This window comes from Electrona antarctica, assembly GCF_951216825.1.
Source record: "Electrona antarctica genome assembly, chromosome: 24".
Classification (NCBI taxonomy): Eukaryota; Metazoa; Chordata; class Actinopteri; order Myctophiformes; family Myctophidae; genus Electrona; species Electrona antarctica.
This window is the reverse complement of record NC_136803.1, coordinates 10792856-10808923: the sequence shown is the minus strand read 5'-3', so window position 1 is coordinate 10808923 and position 16068 is coordinate 10792856. Positions and strand designations below refer to the sequence as shown.

At 44.9% G+C, this 16068-nt stretch overlaps 1 protein-coding gene across 1 annotated transcript; it reads right to left on the bottom strand.

The window, feature by feature from the left end:
- Window positions 1-2040: 2040 nt before the first annotated feature.
- adamts1 (ADAM metallopeptidase with thrombospondin type 1 motif, 1) lies at window positions 2041-12757 on the bottom strand. The gene is made up of 11 exons (XM_079494986.1): window positions 11651-12757; window positions 9841-9997; window positions 9424-9610; window positions 9008-9140; window positions 8422-8636; window positions 7926-8168; window positions 7143-7329; window positions 6855-7033; window positions 4912-5087; window positions 4093-4360; window positions 2041-3626 (listed from the first exon to the last, which is right to left on the bottom strand). Exons 1-11 carry the CDS (start codon window positions 12303-12305, stop codon window positions 3147-3149), a joined length of 2880 nt encoding a protein of 959 aa, XP_079351112.1. The 5' UTR covers window positions 12306-12757; the 3' UTR covers window positions 2041-3146.
- Between the last annotated feature and the right edge of the window lie 3311 nt (window positions 12758-16068).

The window sequence follows — 16068 nt, the reverse complement described above, 5'->3', positions numbered from 1 at the left end:
CAGCAGTTGGCATCCAGTTTTAGGTGCATTACCGCCACCTTGTGACCCAAATCTTGCATGTTATTTTTAAAATATTCCTAAAAAAATAAAAAATAAAATAAAATAAATGGAGCTGGGAACTTCTCCCTTGGTCCACCCATTCCTTTACTGGGGTATGTGAGAAAGGTCCAGTGAAGGAAATAAGAAAATAATAGTCCATTGAGGGTGTATGGGATTTTTCTCTATCACTAAACACTAAACACCTGCCTGTAGAAAAGAACAGGGATGTGGGCAGGGAAACAAACCTACCTTCTATGATGCCACTGAGCATCATGAAGGTACTTATGATGAAAATTACAAAAATATAATTGTCCGGGTGAAAATCACACGTGTTAATGTTCTAGGGTTAACAAAACTCAATTTGTTTTTATTGAAGGATTGGGTTAATAAAGGAATTCTTACATTGGGCCCCTTATGCAAAGAATAGTCTCTAAAATCGGTTTGATGATCTAGTTACAGAATTCGGCATTCCCAGATCTACATTCTGGCAATATTTGGAATTGAGGCACTTACTATGTGGAGTATTTGCTTCACCCAGAACTCCGCCTCAACATTCTGAGTTGTTGCCACCACCATGGTGTTTGGTACAGAGAACGAGGCCTCGTTTTACTATTCTAATATCTTTATGGAAAACGCCATGGTGCCTGGTGTGTCGAAAACATGATCCTTAGGTTCACCCAAATAACATTAAAAATAGAGTTAAATTATATAAATTGTGGATCATGGTAAATTAAGGGGTTGAAAGTTGGAGTACCATTAAAAACCTATAGGCATATATGGCAAAATAAATCTAATTTTAATTATGCCTTAAGAAGCATGTAATGTGTCAAACTAGGGGGTTTTCATGATTCTGAATCCATTTCCAAGTTTTGCACGAAAAACACACTAAATTAGGCCATAGCCACAAATGTGCTGACCTCATCACATTTTGGCAAATGGCTATGGCCGTTTTTAGCCCAAGTATTTTTGGTACTTTAAGCATATTTTGATACTAATACTTTGGTACTTTCACTCAAGTACATTTTGAATTCCGGACTATTACTTGTAACAGAGTCTTTCTTTTGGATGCGAGTTGGCAGAATTGAAAAAAGCGCAAAGCAACTCCTTTTTCCTTCTTCAGTCGCAGCTCAAACAATATGGCAAAAGGACCGAGGCCGCTCTGGTGTCCTTTTAATGTATACTATCTACATTATTATTTGACAAACATGCAGCCACACTTTATGGTATAAATAATCTAAATCCTACATTTTAATGACCACGTTGGAAGAAAACTCAAACTCAAGGCCCATGCTAACCCCGTCAGATGCGAAGAAGCTTGTTGATGCGGCCTACCTCCTCCTTTACTCTATTCTGAAGCTGCAATAAATCCAGACCAGAACAGCGCTGCCAGGATCCTAATGAGAGTCCTTAAGCATGAACATATATAACGCCCATCCTATTTTCATTGCACTGATGGCTACAAGGTCCTATTGCACCCCTTTAAATGTCTACCCCACTTCATCTGAGAGGCAAATATTGTACTTCACTGGAATGATTCAACATCTTTAGTTGCAGTAACCTTGCAGATGTGTGGGGAACCGGGCCTTCTGCTTTAACCTGACTCCGCCTGATGGGGCAGCAGAGAGTACACTGGGTTCCCCCCTCCTGAGGGGGGAACCCAGTGTACTCTCTGCTGCCCCATCTGGCGGAGTCAGGTTACTTCTGCTTGGCTGTGGAAGAGTTTTCCAAGCACTTGAAGGTCACCACAGACCCTGGACTCTTTTAAGACAGGCCTAAACACTTTATTTTATTTAGGATGGCCTTTTCATGCTCACACTGATTTAGTAGAACTCTGACATTCCTTGTGAATTCCTTGTGAAATATTATTATTTATAAATCTCTCTGACCATGTTTTTACAAGTACATTTTTTATCATTGAACAATCAAATCAAATTGTTTCATGTGAAACATATATTTTATTTGCAGTACGTGCATTGTTGCACATACGGACGCATGCACAGCTCAATGTGAAACTTTATTCATGAACCAAGGGACCATAATATAATAATGTATAAATACTCTATATATAATCTACTTCCTTCTGTGGTGACATTAAACAAATAACAAATACAAAAATTATACATTTTTTTCCTTAAAAAAGCCACATGATTATATTTAACAGGCTGTACATAAATAAATAATGTTTGAATATTCTGTACAAAATAAAAAAAGACAAGAAATAAATGCACCTTCACAGAAGGTAGGAGAAACTTCCTTATGAAGCATTAGATTGAAACACACATGCATGAATGCACGCACACACGTGTGAGCACACACACACACACACACACACACACACACACACACACACACACACACACACACACACACACACACACACACACCTCTTTGGACTATGGTCAGAACATGCGTGTGATCGGTGGCAATAATTAATTTGTTCCCCTTGATCTATTCTTTGGTTGCACGTCAGTGTCACGCACCAACAACAGTAGAGCTCACTAGGCATTTGTAGCACGATGTGTTGTGAACTTGTAGATCTACAATTTTTGGTGCGTGGCACTTGTATGCAACCAAGCAAAAATAACACTCTCCTCTAAACATGTATATAGGTACTATGCTGATCATGTCTGTCCAGCCCAGCTTGGACAAACCACACGCACACGCACACGCACACACACGAGCACGACATTGGCACTGGAAGCAGCATTGTCCGTGTCACCGCAGTCTGGCTGCAGTTCTACATCTTCACAGCCAGGTGGCGCCAGGCCACGCAATGTGACTTTCACACTTGACCCCCCAAAAAATAATGTCTGTGGCAAGAATAATGGCTGTTTCGGGGGGGGGGGGGGGCCTTAGCAAGCGCCCTGATTGCATCCGGATTCAAGGGGATCCCCAGCAAAGTGAGTTCATACGCTGTAGCATCAAAATCTGTTTATGTATGGCTTTTCCATAATAGGCGATCTACAAGCCCACAATGCATTGCTTCGCATCGTGAGCTTGAAGAAGGGCTATTTCTGGGAAAACAATTGGACGGGCGTCTGCGGCCAAATACATGTTCAATTTGGACGGTGTTTGACGTGAAAATGTTTTGAGAGGCACTGCAGTTCTTAGCAAGCGCCCTGATTGCACAAGTCCAGCAATGGCCGGGGCCGGTCTTTGGGGTCGCAGCTATCGTGCGCCAGCGTGTGTCCGTCGTGGCCCACGCAGCGCAGTGGCCGCTTGCGGAAGCCCCGTCCGCACGTCTTGGAACAGGCCGACCACTCCCCCAGCAGCCAGGAGGGGCACGGTTGCGAGGCGCACTCCCGCGACACCAGCGGCCGCAGCTCCTCGGGGCAGTCGGCGGACGGGCGCCCCTGGGCGTCGGAGCACGCCACCTCGCGCTGCTGCGTGCCTCCGCCGCAGCTCTGCGAGCACGGGCCCCACTCTTGCAGCGTCCACTCGGCCCCTCCCACCTCACGGATGGCGTTGATGGACGGACGGCGCCCGCCGCTGTTGGAGTTGGAATTGGCGCCGTTGTTACTGCCGGGTCTGGGAGCAAAGTAGCTGAACTTGACACGAGGCCTTGGGGAGTCGCCCACTGACAGCACCTGGAGCGAGGGGTGGAGAGTGAGTAAGTACATTTATTCGAGTCGAGTACGATACTTCAGTACAATTTTGAGGCAGGCTACAATTACTTTACTAGGGGACGTCAACTTTTTAGGATTATAATTACAATTTAGACATTTAGCAGACGCTCTTTATCCCAAGCGACGTACAGTAAGCAAGGTAAATACCATTTTTCATATAGTTTGGCCAAACAGCATTGGCCACGCCTACTTCACTACATCTCAGAGGCAAATATTGTACTTTTTCCACTCCACCACTTCACACTATTTTAACTGTTTTAGTTCCACTTAGTTATTAGATTTATATTATTACAAAACATACATTAACCACAATTTTACAGTTTAGCGACATAGCTCAGATATTTTAGAGTCTGGTCCCAGTTCTCACTGGGTCAAGAGAGTATTTCTACTTAAGACATATCCGAGTACTTCCTCCAACACCACTGACCTGTATGGTGATGGCCTCGGGGAGTGGAAAGAAGCTGCGCAGACGCTCGAGCGCAGCCGACGACCCGCTGTAGCGCAGCAGCGCCCCCTTCAGGGCGATGTCGGTCTCCAGGGTCATCAGCTTGTAGTCGCCGTTCAGCAGGTAGTCGCCGTCCTGCCGACGCACCGCCAGGTAGCTGTTGTCATGGCGACCGTTGCCGGGGGCGCGCTGCTTGACGTCGAGGTGGGTGGCGCCCGCCGGGATGGTGACCACGTCCTGGTAACCTGGCCTGGAAAGGACATCAGAATATGATGTTTAAATATTATTTGAAAATCATATTTGTTTTATTTTAATGTTTTTTGAGGGGCGCTAGCTCCTCCTATGTCCAGCTTTCAGGGTCTGTGTAAACACAAACATTGAAGACAAAAGTGTGTAAACACGAACATTGAAAAGAGATGATGTATGATGATAAGAGCGCCCCTCACTTCACATGGGTGTGATTATATTTATATAGCATAGCCATTACATTGTTTTATTTTATTTATAGTCATTCAATTGAATTAAACTAAAGGTTGATTATGAAATGTTTAACATCGCAGAGGCAAATATTGTACTTTTTACTCGGCTATAATTATTTGACAACTCTAGCTATAAAGTTCCTTTGCAGATGTATGTACATAAATGTTTTAGGATGGATATGCTAAACGTGTAAATAATCAGATACGTTGTTGCCATGTAACATTTATGACATAGGATTTTTACTTGGAATGCTGATTAAATGTAATCCATTGTAGCCTACTATAATGAGCACATGAAGATGTTTGTGTTCAGTATTCTTACCGTGCGCGCTCCAGTGATCCAGACACTTTCTTGCAGGTGGATCCATCTCCTCCACACACGCCACACTTATCAAAGCGCCGTGTGGATCCGATGACCCGGTCACACCCTGCCTTGACACACTGGCCCTGAACGCACACTGAGGTGGAGTCTGGACTGCAGGGTGTTCCATCCGCCACCTGGGGGCAGCAAAGACCCACGAGAAGAAACAGTCATATAAAGAGCTCTGTCTGCTGAAGCAGTTGTATAACAGCAGGAGTGGAAAAGTACATTTGCAGTGAGTAAAAGCAGCCAATACCACAATGAAGAAATGTTCTGTTGCAAGTAAGTCTTGTATTCACAATTGCACTTTGAGTAAAAGTACCAAAGTATTGGCATCTTCTAACTGTGTATTTGATGATGATGATGATGATCTGATGATGATGATGATGATTATTATTTATTTTTTTATTGCATGTGTATATTTGTATTTGTATTTAAATGTTTTGATGAATTGAAAATGGAGGACCCTGATATAAACAAGTCTTAGTGGGGTTTTTTTTAAATAATATAATATACTTACAGAACCAAGATATGCACTACGATTTTTTTTTTTAAGTCTCAATTTCTTTCAAAGAAATAGCCAATCTAGAAGCTCACAAGCTTTACAAATCAGCTATTTTCAAATAAATAATCTAGTATCCAGATCTTACTTCATTGCAGCACTGGGGGAACTGTACTGTTGCATTCCACCACTGCTGAAGTAGTTACATAAGAGTGAAAGCAGACACTCTTCTGCAAGAAGAACGTGCTTAAAGGTATATTCAGTGATTTCACTTAATTCAAATATCACTTATTTTTTCTTATTTTTTGGATAATCCTCCCTACTATAAAGTGTGCTGACCATATAAGGAGTTCCTCCCTGTCCCCAGTGAGCCCCTGGGGTAAAAAAAAAACCCTAGTTTCGGTTTGGGCTTTGGGTGGCAAAGCCTTCATCCAATCAGGATGAGAGGGGCCTTCCTCCAATCATGATCGAGTGGGGCGGGCCTTGGTGCATGTGCTGTTGGTCTGTTGTACTTCCCCCACTGTAGAGCGTGTGCATGTGCACATCTTGTTACCGGGGCGGACCGGGTTCTTTTCCAAATCACCCAAATCACTGAATGCTCCTTTAAGGCTTCGTGTCAAGGTGATAAGACAATGTTTAGGCGATATTACCAGTGGTGGACAAAGTACTCAACCTATAGACTCCTGGTCAAATTGGACTCAACTACAAGTGAAAGGTATCTAACCTAACGTATTCAAAAGTAAAAATTGTATTTGTATTGAAATGTAGAAATAGCCGATCTACAAGCAAGCTTTTGGATCGTCTAATTTCACTCTAGTGGCAGCGGTGGCCGAACGGATAGCGGCGTGGTCTTGATACCGGAAGGTTCCTAGTTCGAATCAGCCGTCCGACACGTTAAAATTACCACCGCTGAAGTGCCCTTGAACAAGGCATTGAACCACTACGATGAAATGTGTTCTATGAGCAGGGCCTGGCTGGAAACAAGTTCTTGAGCTTAGCCCAGATACCCTGGGTAAATATAGATTTCATTTCATTTCATTTCACTCGACGTTTAGAAATAGGGCTGGTAAATAGGCCTGGAAATATAGTGGTTCATCAATATTGTATTCATTTTGTAAGTTCCTTCATAGAAATGTAGTGGTGTCAAAAGCAATATTATTATCTTTGAAGTGTAATGGAGCGAAATGCATAAGCCTACTCAACTATGTTACTATGTGGCTTCTGTATGCGCCGTGCGGTTAGGGACAAGGTTAGTATTGCGGGCGAGTCAGAATAGCGTCGGAATAGCGGTGAGTCGGAATTGCGACCTTCGGAATAGCGGGCTTCGGAATGCCGGCGTGCAACCATTTTATGTTTGCCCAGTGAGTAAATTGACTTAGTTACTTTCCACGACGGCCCTCACCTTAGACTTGAGCACAAAGAAGTATCCGGTGCCCTTGGCCCGGCAGACCAGCTTGCAGCGGTCTTTGGGGGACACGCCGGCGTACTTGGGCACCCACTCCACCCCGTCCCCTGAGCCGAAGGACATCTGGGAGGACATTTCATTATGGGCCAAACACTGTTCCTCCCGAAAGGACAGACCTGCGGACAGACGGAAACAAGACAGAGAGAGATGGGGGTTAGATTCCCTGCTAGTTCACCCTAAACCCTAAACCCTAAAAACAAATGCCATATAAAGTGCTTCTCTTACCATTGGTGTCGGGACAGAGTTCCGTGTGGCAGGAGCGGTACTGGATCCTCTTGCCTTCGCAGTACTTGCCGCCATTCCGGGGGAGGGGGCTGTCACAGTCTCTGAAGGAGTACTGCACCCCCCCGCCACAGGTCCGAGAGCAGTCCCCCCACGGACCCCACACCCCCCAGCCACCATTCACTGGAGTCTGAAAGGACAGCGACAACAAATCACGTTAGAATGACCACATTATACCTTACCAGCCTGGAATGAATGAACACTTTAATACATGCTGATCTCAACACATAAGTGTTTAATAATCAAATTCTGGAATTCATCGACTTAACAATTGATCCCAATTGCAGCAGCCATAAGGGAACGAAATCGGGTATCTTCCTTACTTCTTTCACAGATGTTACCAATGATACTAATGAAGGCTCTGCTCCATTCTGGTCAAACAGAGTCAGGGTGCTTATATTGTGCATGTTGGCTCACTGAAAATGGCCCCTTATGGGTATGTAACTGAGAGAGTACGGGTCCATTAACCATTTGGTTCCATTTATAGTTCCATTTATAGTTTGGTTCCATTTATAGTTATAGTGGTCCTCCGTCAGTTATAGGGGTCCTTGAAATTAAAAATGTGCTGTGCTACACTAAATAGAACAGAGCCTTCATTAGTATTATTGGTAACACCTAATAAGCGGTTATCAGGTTTCAAATTGCATGCCTCTGCGAACGTGGCCTGGCTTTCGGTTTTACGGTTGCATGTCGTGACATCCCAAAATCCCCCCCTCTACTGCTTACCTGGTGCTTGGCAGCCTGGCTCTTGGTCAGGCACTGTCCAGCCAGGCAGTAGTTGTCGTGTCCACACGGCGTTCCATCTGCCCAGGGGAAGTTCTTGGTCTGGCAGACCAGCAGGCCGTTGGTGGTGGTCACCGTGCACCAGAGCGCCGAACACGTGCTGCTCAGGTCCGGACAGTGCTGCGATTCGTCGCCGAATGTCAGGCGACACTGGCGGTCCGCGTCGTACGAGACGCCCGGGAGAGCCTTAATAAAGGGTCAGAGCGAGAGACAGACTGAGTTTTCTGTATATATACAGCTTTACAAAAACAACTACTACTAACTGAATTGTGTGTTAACTAGAACTGACTAAAATCATACAGAAAATGTCCATAGTTTAAGTATTTCTTACCCAATATTTCATACATGAGCCTAATATTTTGAGTGGATATGACATCTATACTATTTTAGCTGTGCAGTTTTACGCCCCCCCAAAGAGGTTTGTTAAATCTTTACTAACCTGGGGCAGAGGTTGGGGCTTGGCGGGTTTGTCCAGCAGGCAGCGCCCGTGTCCGTTGTCCAGGAAGGTGGTGACCATGAGGGCGGAGCACGGGGACCAAGGCTGTGATTGGTCCAGGTTGGACAGGGTGGACGCCATCATGTGAGACCCCCAGTGGTCTCCGTTCACGCCGGAACACAGCTGAGCGTCATCGTGGGGCATGTTGAACACATGGCCTGCAAGGGAAAGGTCTGATGTTCAGCGTAATGTGTATTAACTCTCGTACACACGTGTCAATAGAAAACGTGCACTGTAGGGGTGGGAATCACCAGGGACCCTTTTGGGACCGTAACGCAACTTTCGGTCATTTTCAACCCCTCTGTCACAAAATCTGAACTAACGTTTTATTGCCGACTGCAAAAGTTAGTTTCCCAAATCCCTTTTACAATCTAAGAATCGGCGCCCCCTGTTTTTATAACGCTGAGTTGCTTTTTGACAGCAGCAACTAATAACCATAACTAGTTACTCATTTTCAACAGCACTGGCGATGTGTCTCTAAATCAGTGTTGTCACCAGCCCTGTTCCATTTGGAGCGGTGCACACTCACCCAGTTCATGAGACACAGTGAAAGCAGCCTGTAGGCCGTCGTCCTCAATAATGGAACAGCTTCGCTCAGGGTCACACACTGTGCCCACGTCTGCCATGCCCAGGGTGTCACATGAGTGGGCACCACACAGGTCCTGTACACAGAGAGAGAGAGAGAGAGAGAGAGAGAGAGAGAGATTACATTGTGAATTATTCTATTGTCCCTGACTCAACCACTCTCATCCGGACTGTGAAGCTAGAGTCAAGTGGGCACCAAAGCCAACTGGGCACTAGGGATATGTGGGCACTTGGACAACTGGGCACTAGAGACAACTGCGCACCAAAACTATCTGGGCACTAGGGATATGTGGGCACGTGGTGAGTGAAATTTAACATCAAGCCCTTAACCCGGATTCTATTGAAACTCCCGGGCCCTACCGTGCGTGTGAACAGAACCGCTGTGTCGTAGTGCTCGGGGTGGCGGTCTCCGGGCGGGTTGTGCTGTTTCTGCCACTGGCAGAAGTTCCTTAGGGTCAGCGCGGCATTGGACGACACCTGCGGTCCTCTCTCCTCCTCGTAGACCACCAAGAGCTTCACCACCGCCAGGCTGATGGAGTTATGGATGCTAGAGCCAAGAAACACCATACAACAACAACAAAGGAAAGATACACATATTTAGAGATTGGTGGAATTCATATACATTTTTCTTTGATAATTATTATACCTTTTGTTTTGATGAACATTGGGGCACTTTTTTCACGTGTCTATCAGAGGCAGAGTAATACATTGGCAGATTTCTAAGGAATGTCTGACATTTTGTGAAAATGAAAATACTTGGTTTAAACCAACACCTACCTGGGGTGGCGGTACAGGCGCGATGCCACGGCCATGACCGTGAGGAGGTACGTCTTGAGCCCGGCGCCGTGGAACTCGGCCATGGACTGGTCAGCCACGATCATGATCTCCAGGTACCGTGGAGTGGACACAAAACGCCTGGCCCGTTGGTGGGTGGCTGAGGAATGGGAGAGAAAGGGAGTATATTTACTCGAGTACTGGGCTTTAGTAGAACGTTGAGGAACTTTCTTCTTTCAAGGACCCAACTGACAGTGTGCAAATGGATTTGCAACGGTAACTGGATCACTGTTCTACTCCACTACATTTCAGAGGGAAATATATATTTTTCACTCCACTAAGATAATTTGAGATATTTAGTTACAAGTTACTTTGGCGATTTAGGTCTGCATTACATATTTTAATCACTGAGCCCTATTTTCTCAGGCATTGTGGTGTGTGAGCTTGTAGATCTGCTATATTTTTGAAAAAATAAATTAAAGCAATTGTGAAATAGGACATTGTGCATAATAACTGGTTTAACTGTTCTTGATGCCAATACTGCTGCACTTGCCCTCAAGTATAATGTTGATCATGGTGTAATGTGGGGGTTCTCAAAGTGGGGTCTGGGGGTCCTTGAGAGGGTTCCAGGGGGTCCCCGGCAAAAATGTGTTAATTAAATATATATCAAAATCAGTTTAACCACTTCAGAAAACATTTAAACTTTTTAACACCTTAAATCTTGTATGGGGTACCTGGCACAAAACATAATTTTCAGATGGGGGTCTGCAGCCAAATTACACATAAGGGCTCATTCACATGAAACAGCGTGAGAACCACTGCTTTAGGTCAAATAAATCATAGCACTTCTTCCACCATGACTCAGCAACGTCACTCCGCCGGTAGCCCCCCCCCCCCTCCATTCCCCCTCCCTACATTCCTAAAAATGACCCTTCTGTGGAGAGAGAGTTAGAGAGGGGGGGGGGGGGGGGGGGGGGGCTGGGGGACAACCTCTTGGGAATAAATTATGACTGACAGTGGTGCTAGCAGATGGGGCAATAAGTAACTGAATACTTTTATTCAATTGCTGTAGGCTACTTAAGTAAAAGACAAGGTACTTTAACATTATTTTAGTGTTTCTATTCCTTGATCCAAATATAGGCTACTTCTACAATAGATCTCAGAGGCAAACAATGTAGACCACATTTTACTCCACTATTACTCTATTCTATTCTATTCTATCAGATTTAGATAGGCTGTATGACTTAAGTGGATAGTAATTATAGTTCACTGAACATATGATTTTGGAATAGACCTTCTGCAGACTTATCTGCATAATGAGCAGAGCACACTACTTTTACTTTAAATAGGAGTAGAGAGAGAGAGAGAGCAGAGAGAGAGAGAGAGGCTGTGAGAAAATCCTTCTTGGGGGTGAAAGTGTGAGTGCCGGCGGTGCTAGTCTCTCTAGTCTGCAGCATGTATAACTCACCGCCTAGTACCAGGCGGTGAGTTTACACGTCGGCTCTGGCTGGCTCCGCTACCCCGCACCTCGCACCTCCCTCCCCGCGACCTCCCCCCACTCTTTCCCCTGGAGGCGAGTGGAGCTGTCTCCTCCTCCTCCTCTTCCTCAGGTAGCCCCGCCTCCGATTGTACATTAACTCTTAGCGTGCACCCAGGTTTTATTACTTAGACACGTTTTCTCTCTCTCTCCAATTTCCCCAAAAAGTTAATTTAATAAGAAAGGAAAAAATAAAATAAAATAAAATAAAAAATGGAGCTGCTTTTGAAGAATAATTCAGATTCCTTATTTAGTGTGCGTGCTAGTGTAGGCTACCTTTCTGCTGTGCTGCGGCGGTTACGCGCTTGGCCGCCTGCTCCAGGTCCTCTGGCACCCGCGCCTCATCCTCGTTGACCCCGCACTTGGAGCCCCCCTCCTCGGCGAGAGACGCCCGGCCTCTCCGCCGAATAACGTGGACCTCCCCCTCCGTCGCGTCCCCCTCTGCCTCCACCTCTCCCAAACCGCTGTCGTTCCGCGGCTGGATGAAATACTCTTCCCCGTGGAGGTAGAATCCTCCCTTCAGGCCGTGGCACAGGTTGATGGCCGCGGCGGAGCGCTCCTCTCCGTTCACCGTCCCCGAGTAGAAGCAGCCGGGCTCGGCTCCGCTGTCCGGCGGCGCCGGCCCCGAGGACCCGGGGCTCATCCCCACGACGTGGAACACAAAACCCGGCGCGAGGAAGGTCTGATCGGGCTCCAGCTGCAAGAGCAGCTCCTGGCCGAAAACGTCCAGTCGGTAGACCCGCATCTGGGCCTCTTTCTCCCGTTCCTCCGCGGACAGAACGCGGTCCCGGTGCGGTTCCGACGACCGACCCGCCGGGTCCAGTCTGACCGGCACGACGATGCTCTCTTCCCAGGCGCCGGTGCCCGCAGCGCGCACCGCGGCGCACAGAGCCGCGATCAAAGCCAACGACGCGCGCAAGGAAGCAGACATAATCGTGTCAAATCCGTCCAAGTTGGAAAGAAAGGGAAAACTGGCTGCAAAACGTCTCAGATGAAGCGAAGTAAAATCCGTAATGAAAAGGGCTTCCAACTAACTTTTCATTCCCATTAAAACTGGGAAAATGCCCTTAAATTATGCATACACGTCTTAAAAAACCAAAAATAATAATAATCCAGTGCTCATTAGTTCTTATACCAAAAAATAATACAAAACAGCTTCACTGAAACAAGGTTTCATTGATTCTTCAAGTGAAAACAAACACAAATCTTAAAAGAAATATAAAAATATATATGTAGTAAATTAATTCCAACAGTTGTGAGCGTTTGTTGGGCAACTATTCCAGAACTCCACAGCAGCTGCTTTATAATAATGCGTGATGATCGCGTTGCGGGGACAGCCTTTCGTTAAAGTCTCTTGCTGTCCAGTTATGTGTGTGTCCAGCAGCTCTGTGTTTCTCAGTCACACATCCAGCCGGTTCAGGGGTCTTTATATCCCCCCATCCCCGGCGCGGGACCAGCCCCTTTCCTGAAAAACCCCTTTGATCTGTGCGAAGGGGCCCAAAGTAACTCCTCCGTGCGTAAACGATAACGCACGCGCAACGCAACGCCCTGGAGCGTTGCCATAATAAATCAGTCAAAGCACGAGAGCTATGCGCCGTCGTACGACGGTGCGTTTGAGCCTAATTCTTTTAGAGAGTGAGAGTTTTCTTCTCCTCGCTCTACTTGTTCCATACTTTGTGAGACCACACATCATTCTCTGGAATAATTATGACTTTATTCCACGTCCAGTGTCATAATAGGCACTGTCAAATAATACTGTATGTCGTTCCGTGTCGAGACTATAGACCCAAATAAAGGACCCAAGCGGATCTGTGCGGCACCGTGGCCCGGTTTCCTCGCTCTGTCTACGGGCAGAGGGGCCGGTGAGGAAGGTTCAACCTCTTAAGGTGGAACGGAACGGCCCGGTCTAGGCTATAGTCAACCCCCACCCACCCATGCACACCACCCCAGAACCAGTGATGGAAGGAGTAGTAGGCTACTACATTGTAGAAATAAAAGTCAAAGTCTGGTAATCAAAACGAGTCAAACTGCAAAGGTAGGCTATATTGGCATCAATATAGCCTACTGTTTAGAGTAGCAGCTACTAATTATTGATTGAATAACCTAGTTTATTAGACATAAATGTAAAAACAGCAACAGAGTATAGTCAAACATCATGTATTCCAAAGGGGACAGGACCTTGTTTCTATTTAGGCCCTATATGCAATCAATTCATAGACATGAAGAATAACAACAAAATTCAATATATATATATTTTTTAATACTTCGGTACAAGTAAAAGTCTGGTAATCAAAAAGTTTGAGTCAAACTGCAACGGTAGGCTATATTGGCATCAATATAGCCTACTGTTGAGTAGTAGCTGCTCATTATGCTTGAAATGTCCCATTTCACTACTGTTTATAATGTCTGAAGAGTGTGTGTGTGTGTGTGTGTGAGTGAGTGAGTGAGTGAGTGAGTGAGTGAGTGTGTGTGTGTGTGTGTGTGTGTGTGAGTGAGTGAGTGAGTGAGTGAGTGAGTGAGTGAGTGAATCCTACCCACTTAAGTGCACTTGTGGTAGGCTACTTTGAGTCCACTACCGCTTCTAATAATAAAATAATCTGATCTACAATCTCACACCATGTTTTGATGCAACACGTTGTAAGCTTGTATAAACTAGTCTATTTCTGAAAAATCCAAGTCTAAAATAGGGCTTAATTTGCAGACTAGGCTACATAATCAATAATATAGTCCGATATTAAAATGTGCATTTGGAAAATTACTACTTTTACTTTTGGAAGTGTGTTTTCATGCCAACACATTTGCACTCACTCATGTACAATAAGCACTGATAATGGAATGTATTATTAGTGTGGCTGTACTGGTGTTGTAATGGCTCAAATGAAGGCATACTACCTTAAAAGCAACATCTCATAGAAAAGGAACAGCTGCAATGCCGTTATGTTCCACGAGATGGAGCCACCGACACATGCATTTATAACCATAGACATAATGTTTACAACTATCCGAGTTCAGGCTCCTGAGCGGCCATTTATAAATTCGCCAATAGATGGCACTGCAGGATCACAGGAAAAACAAATGTATGCAGGAATTGTATGCAGTGGTGGACATTAGGCCTAACCATGCCATCAAATGCCATTATACTGTACTTGAGTAGTGTGTACTGAAGGACGTTTATGTTGTTGAGAATGTACTGTATGTTTGATTGAATACTTTATTTAAATTTTGCAAAAAGTACCAGGTACAGTTGACAAAATTGTGTCCTTGTTTCCATTGTGGTCCAGTGTATTCAGTGCATCGAGACATACAATACTTGCAAGAAATCATGAATACTAGGAATAGCAAAAAACCTTTTAAACAAAAAGACATTGTGAATGTCATGTCATTATGAATGATCCATCCACTTATGTCCTACTTCAAATGTTCCTACAGTGAAGATAGCAGATCTACAAGCTCATGATGCGTCGCATCTCAGCACATTGTGTGATCTTGTAGAGCTAAAGCAAAGCAAAGCAAAGTTCTTTGTTTACCCAGGGTGAATGGACTAAGCTCGAGATGCTTGTTTACAGCCAGACCCTGCTCATAGAACATTTCATGGTAGGGGTTCAATGCCTTGCTCAAGGGCACTTCAGCAGTGGTAATTTTTAACGTGCCGGTCCGGGGATACGAACTGGCGACCTTCCGATAACAAGACCGCTCCGCAAACCGTTCGGCCACCGCTGCCTATTGTTTACTATTATTGATAAAACATATATATACACATGTATGGAAAATGTGAAAAATGTGCATGTTCATACAATACATTGATACTAAAGCTGTCAATATTTGACAGCTTTAGTTATTACTTTGCAGATTTAGTTTATTGCAAAACATACATTAACTAACTAAGCCCTGATTTATACACCAGCTATTTGAAAGTAGCTGATCTTTAGTGGCAGCGGTGGCCGAACGGATTGCGGAGCGGTCTTGATACCGGAAGGTCGGCAGTTCGAATCAGCGGTCCGACACGTTAAAGTTACCACCGCTGAAGTGCCCTTGAACAAGGCATTGAACCACTACGATGAAATGTTCTATGAGCAGGGCCTGGCTGGAAACAAGTTCTTGAGCTTAGCCCAGATACCCTGGGTAAATATAGTAATCATTTCATTTCACAAGCGCACATCATGTTACAATGTGACACACTTGAGCTTGATCGGCTATTTTAGGAAATGTGATTCATTCAAATGTATTATAGTTTAAAAAAAAAAAATTGCGCCCGTTTAGTAATTATATCGGCAGCACCGTTACACTATTAATGTCACACATTCCCTAAGAGACAGACAGTTTTGGAATACAGATAAAATAGCTTAATATCTCATGCAAAACAACTTAATTAAGGACCATGTTATCTAGGGTTGCTAGACTGTTACAAAACCCCTTTGGGTCTAGGGATTGGAGGTTAACAACAATGATTATGAGGCTGTTGAGCATAGGAGGTGCAAATAACAGAGCCAACACAGTTTCAGAGTCAAAAGGTGAAGTGCTTTTACTCTTAACATTTTAAAGGGTATTTTAGTATTTACATTATTTACATACTGATACTGTAGGTTTGCACATGCATACTGTAACAGCCATCCATCACTTCCTGTCTCAGTTTTGGCACGTTACTGTCACAGGCATGGTGGGAGTGATCCTTTACGCAGTCCAGTCTTTCATCC

What these genes read in the sequence shown, in the direction of transcription:
- adamts1 (XM_079494986.1), bottom strand. Translation starts at nt 12,305, where the DNA reads ATGTCTGCTTCCTTGCGCGCGTCGTTGGCTTTGATCGCGGCTCTGTGC. An exon ending in CGCCTGTACCGCCACCCCAG is followed by an intron (nt 9,611 to 9,840) that starts GTAGGTGTTGGT and finishes TCTTGGCTCTAG; the next exon opens with CATCCATAACTCCATCAGCC. An exon ending in CGGTTCTGTTCACACGCACG is followed by an intron (nt 9,141 to 9,423) that starts GTAGGGCCCGGG and finishes CTCTGTGTACAG; the next exon opens with GACCTGTGTGGTGCCCACTC.